The sequence below is a fragment of the Ctenocephalides felis genome, unplaced genomic scaffold, assembly GCF_003426905.1.
Source record: "Ctenocephalides felis isolate EL2017-DRISC unplaced genomic scaffold, ASM342690v1 CF-g0.4_SCAFFOLD_03570, whole genome shotgun sequence".
Taxonomy (NCBI): Eukaryota; Metazoa; Arthropoda; class Insecta; order Siphonaptera; family Pulicidae; genus Ctenocephalides; species Ctenocephalides felis.
Genome location: NW_020539724.1, coordinates 17623256 through 17639729, shown reverse-complemented (window position 1 = coordinate 17639729; position 16474 = coordinate 17623256). Strand labels below are relative to the sequence as shown.

Below are 16474 nucleotides of genomic sequence, written 5' to 3'. Positions count from 1 at the left end.
AATTCGAGGTTCGCTAGATCGAACCCATTTATCTGAAAAAAAATTAAATTCAATAATTTTTCTAACTGTGTAAATAAATAAGATATATAGATAAATAATTAAATTTATTGAGTGCTGCCAGTATTACAAAAATTGACATAATATACATGTGCATATATATAAATATAAATGTATATGTATATATATAATATATATATATAATATATATATATAAATATATAAAAGATAAGAAATAATAGGAGGAAGATAATTTTTAATAAATTCATATTCACGCCTGGTTAGCAGTAAACCAAACCTACTTTGGTGTAATTAAAAATCTTTTTTTTTTTCGATGAAAAACCTATCTATCAGGGGCAGTCAAAATTGGTCAAAATCATGACTTTCAAATGCAATTTTAAGGCCCTTAATGAATGAAATTGATAATTTTAATGAATGCATTGTGTAGACTAAAGTACAATCTTTATACCAAACAAAATTTTAAGGCCCTTAATGAATGAAATTGATAATTTTAATGAATGCATTGTGTAGACTAAAGTACAATCTTATACCAAACCAAAAAAATACAAATTTATCGTCGTCTTCATAGTTAAAATCAGCTTCAAAGTTGGCCATTTTTCAAACTTCAATTGGTAACAAATGCAGAAGAATTTTTTTTTCCAAAAACTGATTTCATATTCAGTATCAGCGCCTCGAAAACTATCAGAGTCGGTCAAAACATTTTGAAAATCGCGAAAAAAAATTTTCATTTCATTAGTAAAATTTTGATTTTGCAACCAAAGATTCCGATTTTTTGGGGGATGTATGTGGATTTATCCAAAACGAATAATATTTTTGAATTCAGCGATTCAAAATCAATTAAAACCAATCAAAATATTTTAAAATCGCGAAACAAAGTCGTTTTTTTTTAAAAAACACTCGATTTTTCAACCAAAATTTCGATTTTTCGCGGGGTGTATGCAGATTTATCCAAAAACGGATAGCATTTTTGAAATCAGCGTCCTAAAATCTTTTGGAATCAGTCAAACATTTCGAAAATTGCGAAAATAATCTATTTTTTTTGCTAAAATTACGATGTTGCACACAAAGTTTTCGTTGTTTGGTTGATCATACACGCTCTGAAAGCTCATCAAACAGCATAATTTTGTCCTTTCTATCAAAAATATTTTGTCCAATTAGTGCTTGTAAGCTTCCTTTTAAGGCATTCTTATAAGTCATAGGCACCTGTAATAAGAATCAAAATTTATTCTAAGGATATGCATCTAAAATAGGATCATTTCCAATGTTTAGGTAGTCCATGGATTCAACTTCAAATGAATTTGTAGAATATATAATTTATTATGATCGAATAATTTGGTATCATTTTCAAATTGAGTAGAATGTGTTTAAAAAAAGCATGAATAGCAGTCTATGTTTGTAATATGGTTTAGTAATTATAAATCAAAAATTTATCTATTTTTTACTAATATGGATAAATTGAAATGCCTAGAACAAAATTTTCAAGTTGTTTGATAAAATGTACACAGACACAAATTCGCGTTTCAGTAAAAATATACGAAATTTTAGTATCCAAATATATATACTAGTTTACACTAAATTTTAGTAAGTTTTTAGTAAGTAATTTTAGTAATTTTAGTAATCTTTATACCAAACCAAAAAAATACAAATTTATCATCGTCTTCATAGTTAAAATCAGCTTCAAAGTCGGCAATTTTTTAAACTTCAAGTTGGTCGTAGGGGTAGAAGTAACTTTTGTTTTAAAAAATTGATTTCATATTCGGAATCAGCGACTCGAAAACTATCAGAATAGGTCAAAACATTTGGAAAATCGCGAAAAAAAATGTTCATTTCATTAGTAAAATTTTGATTTTTGGATGGATGGATTACATTTTCGATTTCAGCGTCTCAAAATCTATTAAAAGCAATCAAAACATTTTGAAAATCGCGAAAAAAAATTCATTTTTTTTTTGCTAAAATTTCGATGTTGCAACCAAAGATTTTGTTGTTTTGCAGTTGCTCATCAAACATCAAAAAAACTTTGTCTAATTAGTTGTTGATTAAATTTTTCCCTACTATAGGGGAGACCCAGGATTTATAGTCCCTTTTAAGGCTTTCTTTTTATGCTTTTTTCAAAACGCATTTTACTCAATTTGAATATAATAAATATCAAGTTCAAATCATGGACTATTATGAAAAATTCAAAGATATCACAGGTTTTTTATACTTTTTTTAAACACATTTCACTTAATTTGGACTGCTATTCACGGTTTTTTAAACATAATTTAATATAATAAATATCAAGTTAAAACCATGGACTGCATGTTGCAACCCAAGACTTCGAGTTTACGCAGAGGTATGTGCATCTATCCAAAAACAAATAGCATTTTTAAAATCAACGCCCCAAAATATATACAAATCAGTTAAAACATTCAAAAAATTGCGAAAAAAACTTGATTTTTTTCGAAAACAATTCGATGTTACAACCAAAAATTTTGATTTTTTGCAGAAGTATGTGAATTTATCTAAAGACGAATAGCATTTTAAAGACAGCGTCCCAAAATCTGATAAATTCAATCAAAACATTTTAAAAATCACGAAAAAAGTTGGTCGTAGGAGAGTGAATTCTTCCAGAAACTGATTTTATATTCGAAATCAACGCCTCAAAATCTATCAGAATCAGTAAAAATGCAAAAAAAATGTTAATTTCATTAATAAAATTTCGATGTTGCAACCAAAGGTTTTGATATTATACTCATGTATCGAAATTTATCCAAAAACGGACAGCATTTTCGAAATCAACGCTTTAAAATTTATCCGAACTATAGTTAGTAAGTTCTAAAAATTGCGAACCAAACTCGATTTTTCTGAAAAAAATTCGACGTTGCAACCAAAGATTTCGATTTTTCGCAGAAGCATGTGAATTTATCTATAAACGGATGGCATTTTCGAAATCAGCGTCCCAAAATCTATTAAAATCAGTCAAAACGTTTTAAAAATCGCAAAAACAAATCCATTTTTTGACAAATATTCGACGTTGCAACCAAAGACTTCGTTGTTTTGCAGTGATACAACAACCTTGATCCAGAATAATGTCGCATTTAGGGTTTGTCGGTTTTCAAAAACCGGTTTTAAAAACCGGTTTTTTGGCGAAAATTATGGAATTCAAAAACCGCTTTATTAGCGAAAAAAGTCGTTTTTTACTGTATATGTGGAAAAGGACAAATATAACCAAATATAAAATATAGATGAAAGCGTTTTGATTCTTGAAATCATATCGGTTCAATAGCATTTACTATCTTATGTCCGCAATGGTTCCCAGAAAGGTTTTGTATATATTAATTTAGATTTTTATACAGTGAATATAATTTTAATCAATGTGACTTCTTCTTGAAGAAGTAACTTCTTCTACTCTAACTTAAAAAAAAAGTTTTAAACCCTAGGAGCAAAAGAATAAAAAACTTTTAAACAAAGAATAAAAAAACTTAGAATTATTATATCAGGCTTTAAAAACAATTAAGCATAATTTGGTCGCAAGTATGCGAGTATTTTCTATTTCAGGAAATTTTGTGAGTAAACAAAGGACACGTCTAGTAGCAATTCGATAGACGTTCTCAGTTTTTTGAAATCATATTTTATTAAACAAAAAAGAAAAACAATTAGAATGTTTAAAATTAATTAACTAAAATTGCTCGGAACAGACAATACCCGAGTTTAGCTTAATTGTTTTTAAAACTATAATTGATATTAACTAGTATGTATCAACATGTATCTAATACTTTTTTATTTTATTTTAATTTAATGATTTTTTTTATTTAAAAATGTATTATTTTTATTTATTCGAAAAATTTCCTTTCACTATCATAAAAATATTTTCATTCTTATATGTGAAAATGATGCATGAATAACGAGATAATTATTTTCAAAGTTATTTAATCAAGATAAACTATTTTTTTTTTAGTTCTACTAATTAAAATTAAAATAATTTTGTTTACTATCTATAAAATTGAACAATAAATAAATTCAGTCAAATTCTGCCCTAAATTACACTAAATTTGCGGATAAATTACAGAATATTCGAGCAAAAAATTATTTTTTATATAAAATTCGAAAACCGGTTAAAATCGGTTTTTAGTAAAATTAAAATTCGAAAACCGGTTTTCTGAAATGTCGGTTTTGTATAAACCCTAGTCGCATTCGTATGAACTATGAAAATATTAAAAAGAATCACAATGTATCTATAAAAGGGAATTTCTTTAATGATTACTCTATTTAGGGTATACCGAAATAAAGGATATCAGTGAAAAGCTCGTATGTTGTTACGGATCTAAAAAGATTGATCAAATAGAATTTTTCAATAAACTTTCTAAAGTTTAAACGAATTAAATAGTAAAACCACAATTATATGCACGTTGCCGTAATAAACCGTAATATTATTATAAAATAAAAATAATTTAATTTTGAAAGCATACACTATCAATTTGTAATAATATGTTGTCATTTCCAATAAGTTTAACATTAATATAGTTAATAAGTTTAACATTAATATAGTTGTAAATTCAAATTAGTGAATTACTACTACTTAAAACTAGCCAGCTTTTCTTCACTGCATCTAATGTGTGAACTTGCTTAAGATAATCACGAAATTGTCAACTTTTCGAAAAATGTGTTTTATCACAACTAAATTTAGCTGTACAACTGAATGCTTAGGGTTATCTATAAAACAAAATTGAAGAATCCTGCATTTAAACGCCGGCAATGTGGCCAAGTGGTTAAGCGTTCGACTCGCAAACTCATATGCACTCGGATCGAATCCCATAAGCGTCGATGCGTTAGCTTACAAATCTGGTGATAATAATAAAAGTAAAACTCACATGAAATCCAAAATCCTCAGGAAAGTAAAAGTAATCAGCATTAACACCTTGAGCTAGCCAGTAACTGGATCACACTGTTCATTTCTACACTGGTATAAAATGATGATTTACTGTCCGTTTTTAAAAATTGCAACAAAAATAAGATTACCACGTATATTGTACCGTTACTCTACCACTCTACCTCATACTACCAACATCTGTGGGATAAATAGAAGTCAAATTTTCTAAAACAAAACTAGTGAAGTGAATTCATATACAACTAGTTAGTTTGGTATTTAGCCATTAGGCAAGTTACATGAACTTCCCCATATGTTTAAATAATCGACTTAATCAATAAAAAATAAAATAATTTATGAGTCATTAAGAATATTCCGAGTGAATTATTACACATAATTGAAAACGAACGAACACTTTGACTCAGGACTATTTTCTAAAAGCAAATTTTCAAAAATCAATAATTTTTATAATTGAACCAGTGTTCAGGACTTTAATGGTTTATTATGTTCAAGACCAAGTACTCTATCATTATACCAAGTAAATAAACTAATTTTAATTTTAACAAATGTCAAAAGAACTACTCATTTTCTCAAACTTTGATGAATTTTTAAAATCAAACTATTTGTTTGTAAGGCCGTTTGTAATATTTTAGTAAGTTCTATAAGACCATGGTATATATCGCTAAAAAAAATCCATAAAAATTGGCTTAGATTTTTTTTTCAACAGTTTATTACAAAAAAACGGCTCGGTAGATTTTTACCTCAAACTAATCAGTACCATTCCCAACTAATATCTTTCGAACAGTTTTTGATTTTAAAAATCGGTTCGGTAGGATGAGCTTATAAGCTTAAAAATGTGGACAAAAAGTTTAACACTCTTTTTTCAAATTACAAAGAAACGGCTTGGCAGATCGTCGCACAAAACTGACAAACGATAGTCCATAGATAAAAGAAGAGTAAAAGAGAAGAAGAAAAGAAGTGCGATAGTCCTCATAGAAATACATCAAATGGCTTTTAAATTTCTGAAATCGGTTCAGACGTTTTTGAGCAAACGTCGACAAAGGTCTAATTTTGACAAATGCTAAAAAAAGGATACCAATTTTTGCAAACTTTGACGAATTTTAAAGCTAAACCAGTTGTCGTAGTACCGTAAAGTATTTGTCGTAGGCCCGGCCGATCTCTACCAAAAACTAATCAGCACGATTCCCAACCAATATCTTTCAAACGATTTTTGAATTTTCAAAATCGATTCGGAATTGCAGGCTAAAACGTAGACGAAAAATTTTTCACTTTTCTGCGATTTATAAAGAAACGGCTTGGCCGATCGTCGCATAAATCTGACAAACAATAGTTCTCATCGAAATACATCGAATGGCTTTTAAATTTTTGAAATCGGTCCAGCCGTTTTTGAGAAAACGTCGATTTACGGCAAAAAATCTGTTCACACACACACACACACATACTTTTTCGAAATTTGGTTTCATTCGATTCAGAATGGCTTGAAACGTCGAGAAAACATAAAATTATAATAGCGAATCGGATTTTTTGATGAAAACATAAACTTCTCTTTCGGGAAGTTAAAAATTGCAGATAAGCTTACTTTTCAAACACAGGATAACTAATTATTTCTAGAACAGGACCATAGAGAGTGAAAATGGTCAAGAAAACATTCAATATCAAGTTTAAAAAGAGAACCTTCTTCAAATAATGGCCCAAAGAGGCCCATTCTTTTAAAAGTTGTTTAACTTACTGTTCTTACCAAAATATTCAGTTTAGCTACCATGAACTTTATCACCATACAAGTTTTCCTCAAATTTGAGAACAATTTTTTTAACAATCAATAACGAAGTAAAAACTAATCAGCACGATTCCCAGATGATATTATGATGGTAAGATATAGTCGAAAATTTTGCGCTTTTCTGCTAATTCTAAAGAAACGGTTCCACCAGGTTTCATCGCTCTTCTAGAAAAACTAACCAACGTGAGTCCATCACGTGTCTTTTAACTTTTGAAGTCGGTGAAGTCATTTTTGAGAAACCGTTTATGAAAGATAAAAAATCTGGTCAAATACACACATACATACTTTTTCCAAATTTGGTCTCAAACGATTTAGCATGACTTGAAAAGTTAAGAAAATATAAACTTCTTCTACGGTATAAAATAAATTAAAATGTTTCTTATCCATGGAAATTTAAACAAATAATATTAATAATTTAAGGAATAACATGACATGAAAGCAGTAAATAAATCAAAATAAATAAAAGCAATAAATCATATTATTTGAATATGGCGCCGCGGCATCATTAGTTGTGACGTATGTCAAAAAATGTGGAAACTGTAGGTTAGAAAAATGACTCGTGGTAGATAGTATCTTAAAATTTTATGAAAAATATTTATGTTAAGCTGATTGAAATTCATTTAAATTCGAAATTTAATATAATAATATACGATGTTTAAGTTCAACTTTGTGCAAGAAGGCGATGATCACAAACAATCAGGTGTCAATGTAGATTTATAGAATTAATGAAGGCTATTCAAATCAATCATCTATTTTTTGTATTCACATATTATCAATGTCAATCAGAAATTATGGATTGTTTACATATTCAATTTATTTTGGCAATTTCAGTCTTCAACAAATATAGGCTTGGTAATATTTTGTACATTCTTCTGATACTAACAATTTGCTTATTATTACCACAAAATTTGTTCCACATTTATTTATGATTTAAACATTCATTTACTATATCAAATCACTTCATTAACTTATAAGAAAAAGTCCATTCTGATTACACTTTTGTGGTTTGCAATAATTTATTCAACGAAGTGAAAAAGTATGTTCACATATAGACTAAATTGGACTAAACTTTTGAAAAACCTTAAAAGTATCACAAAATTTAGTGTTTGTAAATTATATTGTTACAACTGTTAACTACGGAAATTGTAATGAATATAATGACAACAAATATGTTTAATATGTTATGTACTTTGCCAATTAATAAATGCTAGTCGATCCTTTACAATCATTACAATGAAAGTTAAATTTCAGATGATGTAAACCATAAGGAAAAAGTAGAATGGATACAATCACGAGAAATGTTCTTATCTGATATTGAATCATTTGATAAAAGTGATCTATTCGAAATAGAAAACTTAATAACGTGTGGAAATTTAAATATATACTATTATGCAGTTACACCTTTACTCCATTTAAAAAATACTGAAGAATATCCATTATTAAATGAATTAGAAAACAAACATTCTGATCTGCTGGTAGGCAAATATGAGGGTAATTTAAAATTGTTGTTGAAAAATAATTGTTTACTATATTGACTTTCGTTACTCTTCCAGGTGGATTCAAGATATGGGAGTGCACCTTTGATTTAATTAATTTTTTGGCTAAAAATACAGAAACATTTAAATTTAGCAAAACTAAAGTCTTGGATTTGGGTTGTGGAGCAGGCATTGTAGGATTATTTTGTATGTTAGAAGGAGCTACAGTTTATTTTCAGGACTATGTAAAAAAAATGATTTACATTCATTTTATATTGTTTATATTTAGAGTGAGGTTTAGTAGAAATCAATAGATCTTTTCTTAATAGAACTCCGAGGTACTAAAGCTGCTCACTATGCCGAATGTTGTGTTAAATAAAGAGAAGCAAATTGTAATAGTGATCAAAAATTTTTTTGTGGTGACTGGAAGTCATTTTGTGATCTCCTGATCAATAATGAAATCAAAGAAGATCAAAAATTTGATTACATCATGACGTCAGAAACAATTTATAATACTGACAACTATGGAAAGCTGTATAATCTCTTCAAACAACTTTTGAAGGCTAATGGTAGAATGTATCCTTTTGAAAAAAAATTATAAATAGATAAAATACATTCATTCTTAGATAAGTTTGCATTTTATAAGTCCTTTTTATAAAGAATGTGACTAATTTATTGAATGAATATCAAAATGTTAAATCAATTTACAAAGACACGAACAATTTAAAGTATTCGTTTTGCGATAATTCAAATTTAAACTGCCCTTTATTCTTAATTAATAATTTTTCTCTACATAATAGTTAAGTATTGAAATCTTAATCTTCTAATTAGATTTGTATCAGCAAAAAGTCATTACTTTGGTGTTGGAGGCAGTACAAAAGAATTCATTGAATATATTTCTAGAGAAAAAATATTCCAACCAGATTGTGTATGGGAATGTAATGAGGGTAAGGATTTATTTTATCCAAAAGTAACTAAAATATTTCTAATTCTTCTGTTATTTTAGGCATTAGAAGATGTATATTGAAAGTCACATTTAGAAACAATGAATGAGAATAATGTACATTTATGTTGCATTTAATAAGTAAATCATGCGTCAAAAATGTAACAGTAGACATGTATTTGTTTGCTGGATTTTGAAAATACTTATGCAATTATGTTTATACATTTTGTAATAATTATGAAATAATATATTACATAAAGAAAAGTTAACATAAAATGAAACTGAAAGTTTGATTAATTAGTTTAATATGTGTTGAAGAAATACTCTTCTCAATACCTATATAATCCATCCAAACATTTGTCATTACCTGTATTTTATTATATAAACTGCTCTCTCTATAAAAATGTAAATGCACAAATGAATAATTATTTAAAATATAGTATAAATACAAATTATACTGATTGCAGAAGTATGATCAATGAAAGGTTTTGGAATGATTTGGAAATTAACCACCCTGGTATGTTGATACAGCAATTTTTGGATTTTCATTGGACTGATTTTAAGAATATTTATTGCAATTTCTATTATATTAACTCTTAGTAGTTAAGAAACATTTTAAGTTCACTCTTCAATAAAGCGTTTATATTTTAATAAATTAAATTGTGAAAATAGTTCCTAAAATGTGGGCGCCATCTTTGGCACTTTTCTGTTGTATTGAGCCTAAGCCTAGAAAACATTCAACGAAGTTTTTCAAGTTTACTTACCAATAAAGCGTTCATTTTCGAGAATTATAAACAGAATTGTGTAAATAAGTAATTTCTGAAGTGTAGAGGTCTTCTTAAGATAACAAAACAATATTGCACTTCGAAACGGAATCACATAAACGTCATGACACAATATTTAACGCGTTATTAGAAAATTAATTAATTGACCAGGGATCGTTAAGAGTTTGTAAATGAATAATGCGCTTTATGCATAAATATATAACTTTTTTTCATTAGTTTCATTTAATTCAATAAGTTGCTGGAATAATTTTTATGTTTGTAAACATTTTAAGTCACAACTCGACTGTCTGTTAATACCGACTTTAACCAGTCATGTTCACCAACCCTAGACATGTAATAATCACCAACTTAATGACTAATACCAACTTCATTTTAAACTTAGTGTCTAGAACAGGGCTTCTTAAACTTTGGGTCGAGTAGGAAAATTCTGGGGTAGCGAGATATTTTTTATGTTAAAAATTTATATTTAAATATATATCATTTCATTAAAAGCAATTATTTGGTCAAAACAAGCAGAAAGTTACTTGAATCATTCAAATTGGATGCTTAGTTCTCTCAAAAACTGCCATTTTTTGCACAATTAGCTCGGTATCTCCAAAACGGCTAGACCTACCTTTGTCAAAAACTAAACACCACTTCTCCCAATCATTACAAATTGAATGGTTTTTGGATCATTGAAATCCAATACTCCGTTCTCTCAAAACCTCAATTGCCATTTTCTGCACTCTTTGCTTCATATCTCCGTAACGACTGGTCCTGCCTTTGCCAAAAACTAATCAGCACATCTCCCTATTAATAGAAATCGAATGTTTTTTAAACTATTCAAATCGGTTGATCCACGGCAAAAAATTTTTTTGAATAACGAAAATAAATCGAATTTTTTCTAGCTAAAGTTCTAGAGCTCACTAATATACTTTAAATGGATAATCTTAACTTTGCAATTCAGTTTATGTAATTTTTATAGACAATATTAGACAACGTCCTTCATTTTAAAATTGATTGATTAAGTTTTGTTTATTTAGTTTTCTGTAAAGTATTTATAATAATCTATTTGAAAACATTTAATATTCCTTGAATATTTCACGGGAAGTTCCAGCAACTTGCCTTAAGGCACGATAAGATTAGCCTAAGATTGGCCCCAAATGAATACTTACATATGTAAAAAATATTGAGACGAGAACAACTTTCCTGGCCATTAGATTAAAAGTTTTTTTGAGCAGGTAGACTTAAATGAATTTATTAACTTTTTGATTTATTTAACGTTTATCGGTTATATACCCAAATATAAGCAAAAAAAAACAAAAGAATCTCAAACATTTCAATAACTTCAAAACATTTTCATGTCACATCCCCAAAATTTTCAGTTACAATTTTCACCATCATCTAAATTTTCAAGTTACAGTTAAAATGTTTTTAAAAAAAATCCGTTACAGTTTTCATCATATCCTTTAAATACAGTGTTTTATCAATGACAGAACTTATAGGTCAAGAGGTACGATTTAATAGAATTACTGTATACAAATTTATTATGGGCCACATTACAGAATACTGAAAATAATTATAAATGCGCATTGTTTTTTAATAAATGCGATTTAACTGTTACGCTAAATATTATAACTTTATGATTTTGATACTTATCATTCCTAATTAATATTAAAAACTAAACTTAATAATTTAATACAAGAAGAAGTTGGGGCGTACGATGCGCAAGTGGTAGATAGACTATGCAACCACAAGATACCAAATTCAAACTCCGCATTGCTTTAATCTGATATAAGCAATAGTGATATCCATTTTCACTCGCAAATATAGATCAGAAATATGTTTCTAAGTATTTGAACATACACATTTGAAAAAGCATTTTATAGCCATCAAGTTTGACTTCGTCGATTACAATATTTTACTTCGAATTAGGAAAAACCTCAGGAATTAAAACTAAGCTACACACTGAATAAACAATCAGATCGAATAGTTAAAAAAATATTTATATCATCAAAAGCAGTGATTAATATAAATTTTTCCTGATAACGTGATAAATATATTATGATTACATTATTTATCAATAAATGATTGTTTCTTTCAGAATTCATGCCAGCTCGCTGTCAAAATATTTCGCACCTATGACCGAAAGGTAAGTAATAATAATTTTGTTGTTTCTTTTGTTTTGTTGAACATTTTAAAAATTGAATCTGAACAAGATATTTCAAAAATATAAAATTTGAAAAATTTTAGAGTGGAATAGAGAAATACTTTTTACTGCTAAATATGCACAAGCACATACCAATCATTTCTCTGAAATAATTCCAATATCTAAAACCACTTTGGAAATGTGATTATTTTTAGTTGTAATAAATGGGAAAGTTGTAAGAAGAATAGCTCAGTAATAATTAATAAAAAACTATTTTGTGTGTGTATGTGTGTGTGGGTATGTGCGGATACAAATTTTCGTCGACGATTTCGCAAACACCAATCAACCGTTTTGAATAATTAAAAAAGGATTCGATTCGTATTGATAAGGAGACGTGCTTATACGTTAGACGGCGGCGCCGCGCTTACGCGCTTCGATACTTCGTCTCTATGCAGTTAAAGCAGTACGATTGCTTTGAAAAAAAGTTCAGAATTTCCAAAATATTTCAAAATACACTTTTCTTTAGGCACGATGCCATGCGCTCCACTAAGTTTATTTTTTTAAATTAAATATATAATACTTTTTTATAAAAATGTTAACCATCTTATTCGTTCCTTATGTGCATGGTGGTGTTTACGTTATTTTAAATGGCTCGTGTGTTTTATGCAATTAGAAAGAGAGTCAAACTGGGACTCGAAACGTATGGTCTCTACTTTTCATAGTTTTTCTTTTTAACGCCTGGATAAATGCCTGTTAAAAAGCTTGAGATAATTAATGAAATGCGTTCTTATTCATATGATGAGATCAATATAGAATAAGTTTTCTCTCTATTTTAATTTACGTTATATTTTGTTATAATGATAGTGGGCTTAGATGTATAAATTAGTATATTTGAGATCATAACAAACAACTATGTATGTATATCTATTAGATATTCAAATTCGATAAAAATATTGTTAACAAGTTTTTTCATTTTATTTTGTTTTATTCCAAATGACGCAATACACGTGCATGCCACACTTGTTTACTACATGGCGATGAAACGTAGTAGACGCGGATAAAATTCATTCCTAGAGTATTTACTTATTGACAATGAAGAAACGTAAACATTATCGATTGATAACGAAGTTAAAAGTTGCTATTGTTGTTTACTCGATTCCTATTGGAGACATGGTATCGCGATGTCCAATCACAACATTTGGAACTGGGAATAAGACAAGTTCAATCGATGTATGTTAATGAACGAAAAAGCCCGAAACACGGTTCGTGTGCACAAATACTAACGAACTGACGTAAATTTGTGATACGATTGCGATGTATTTGTGAAAAACAACGAAAACAACATGTGTGCGCAAGCGTGTTGTGCTATAAGTGACAAACAATTTTGTTTGTCGATGTTTATATATCTCTTGCAATATATATGTGTGTCATGTTTCGTAGTAAAATGCGCGCATTATTTATTTTTAACGCATTAACTGATAACGTGTTTGGAAACGCACTTTATCATTCATTAATAGTTAATATTTTGATATAAGTTGCTGCTGTATACACTGGCGTTTTCTTGTGCTGTTTGCGTTATGTTTTCCGACGTGCAAATTGTTTAATGTTTGACCACTGCGGCCGCCATTTTGTGTGTTTGTTTGAAAATTAAAAGTGAAATATATTGTGTGTGGATAAAGGGGTAAAGGATATTCCTGCTTGGTATATTTAATTTATCATTTCACTTGTTAATTCACTTATTTTTAACCTGTTTAGTGACATTCCACATTTGTACAAGTGCAAACAATGGCTGCTAGGGTGACCGCAACACCATGAAGTTTGCAACATAACAAACTTATTTGCATATTTCAAAAATTATTTTTTGAAATTTATTCAGCGCTGAGAAAAACATCATATTAATTAACACAACTTTATAAATATAAACCATTATATATTTTTTTATGAATTACCTCGATGTGAAAGACATTATTGCAGTGCTCTTATTTGTGTGAGTTTCAAACTTTAAACAATTATGTTTAAAACATTACTACATTCATAATTTGCTTCGTCTAAAAAAGAAAAATGCATTTTAATGTAAATGCAATGTTGATACTATTCCTTTATTGCTCGTTCAAAACTTAGCACACAACAAAACTTAATTATTATCATCGTGTACCGATTTTTGGTAATATATAATATTAACGAATATTATTATAACGATGGCTATGTACTGGACAAATGAACGTTTGAGTGAATTAATTGCTCAATTCCGTACACATCCTGTGTTATGGAACCCAAAACACGAAAATTATCGCGATCGCCTGAGCAAAAGTCGCGCTTGGGACGATATCGCGTCCAATTTACGCGTCGAAAGATATGTCTGTGAGAGAAAAATGAATATTTTACGTACGCAATTTAGAAGAGAATGGAACAGGAAGAAATATAGCTTGATGAACGGCAAAATTGTCAGGGAATCCAAATGGTACGCCTATAGGAGTCTCCAGTTCCTGGAAGGAGTTGAGCAGAGAGGATTCAGGCATAGATTCTCTAACCAGGTCAGTGAAATAATATACATTTTCAATTTTCAACAAAACGCTGGTTTTGAATAAGAAAAACTATTCTTATGCATATCGAATGGTTGTTCTTCTTTATATTTTTTATCACCAATTTGCTCTGGCAACCTGACATCGGGCAGCAGCGATGTTCATTTTCTCTTGAAAGTATAGATCAAAAATAGGTTTCATTGAGGTGTCAAACGCAGTGGAAAATCTCTTACACTTCCCTGAATCGAGTTGGAGTTTAACTCAGCTCACGAACCTGCTCTAGGGCAGTACCATTATATTGTCTAGGGCAGTATTATTATATTGTCTTGGGGCAGTACTATCCATTACTATTCATTATCACCAATTTATATTCCTTTACCATGTCATCTTCATCTGATCTTTATTTAGTCTCCTGGCTTAATGATAAGACCTTTCATCTTGCAACCACGAAGTTCAACTCTCGTCTCGAGACAACCATCAGTGATATCAGTTTTCAAATGTAGATCTAAATGATTTCAAGTGAAAATAAGGGTTCAAGTATTACGTAAGCAGATTTATTACAATTATTTACCCCCCCCCATCCCCCTTGTCAGCAAAAGTAAGCAAAGCTTTTACCTCCTACCCCCATGCTTACGTAAACATTTTGCAATTAATGTAAAAAAAATAAAAATACTACCTATGACGTAATCATCATCCAGACTCCCCTGCCCCCCATGTCAACCCAAAATAAGCAAATCAACAACCCCCCCCGCCCCCCTATAGTGCTTACGTAATACTTGAACGGCCCCTAAGAAGAAGTTTACAGCATTGCTGCAACTAATTAAAAAAATCTCTCAAAATCAAAATTAAATACATCATAAGCAGGAAAAGTTGCACTGATAAAAAGCAAAAAGCATTGAGTTGCTTGATATGATAGCGTTCAAAAAATATAACTGAATCTCCTATTTTTTCTGGTCGCTGTTCAATATATATCTTCTAGCACTATACATCTAGGACATGTTGTGATATGAAACCTTAACCTATAATGCACCCCATTTGGCCATACTCTGTCTGAAGACATTTTTATTTGGTTTTCATCAAACTCTGATCTGATATATTTGCAGCAAAGCTCCTGAGAGGCTTTTCCATTTGTTATCATATTTTCCATCTATAATCTAGTTATAAGTGTAAATTTGATTTCACTTCTGCTTTGTATCAAGCTGGCCGAGGTGGATATAAAATCCGAAACCGCGTGCATGAAAAATATGACTAGGAAATTTTCAGAATTAAAAAGTGATTCCAAACCCTACTTCATTACTTTTAATCGCGTTTGCCTTTGCACAATATGACAATATGAAACAACTATATATAGTTATTAGTTATAGTATAGTATTATAATAATGTTGACATCAACATGCCTCTTCTTTCATTCATTAGAAAAAACATGTAGCTCTATTTTTTTCTTATTCCAAACCAGCTCAACATTAATTTTTATGGCGTATTTACGACTTCATTGTCGAAAATTTATTGAACAATTGATATTTGCCTTTCTAGGCCGAAAATTTTCACAACATAGCGTCAGTATTGCAAATAAGCTCAAAATGGCCCAACACCGTCAATAGGCGCTATCAGCAAATGAATATTCAACAAGTAGAAAAAAAGAGAGAAGAAAGCAAAGACTCATATTGCGACCAATTGCAAACTGTAAAGTGTGAAACAATGTCAAATGCTGATGAGGAAAATATTGATCAAGCTCTTGATAATGAAAATGATGAATATCCACAGGATTACTCTTTGCGCGATCATAATAAAAATGAAATAGATGAACATCTTCATGAGAACGACGCTATTGATGAACAGGTGATAAATCCAGCAAATACCACATAATTCATCGCCATGCCTCACATAAATATTTACTTTTGTTTTTGTTTGCAGGATAAACATGGGATTGAAGTAAATAATATTCCTGAACTACGATTT

The 16474-nt window shown here is 29.4% G+C and overlaps 2 protein-coding genes across 2 annotated transcripts; both read left to right on the top strand.

Annotated features, from left to right (window-relative positions):
* The first annotated feature begins 7918 nt into the window (after positions 1-7918).
* Positions 7919-9234, top strand: LOC113383805 (histidine protein methyltransferase 1 homolog). Its single transcript, XM_026622055.1, is given in 6 exon segments — positions 7919-8153; positions 8216-8382; positions 8467-8512; positions 8515-8713; positions 8969-9084; positions 9144-9234. Coding segments are annotated over 6 exon segments (768 nt in total). The 5' UTR covers positions 7919-7960; the 3' UTR covers positions 9191-9234.
* Positions 9235-13556: 4322 nt separating this feature from the next.
* Positions 13557-16461, top strand: LOC113383804 (the record flags this gene model as incomplete). Its single annotated transcript, XM_026622054.1, is given in 4 exon segments — positions 13557-13674; positions 13749-14527; positions 16049-16354; positions 16430-16461. Coding segments are annotated over 3 exon segments (674 nt in total), but the record flags the coding sequence as incomplete, so codon positions are not given.
* Between the last annotated feature and the right edge of the window lie 13 nt (positions 16462-16474).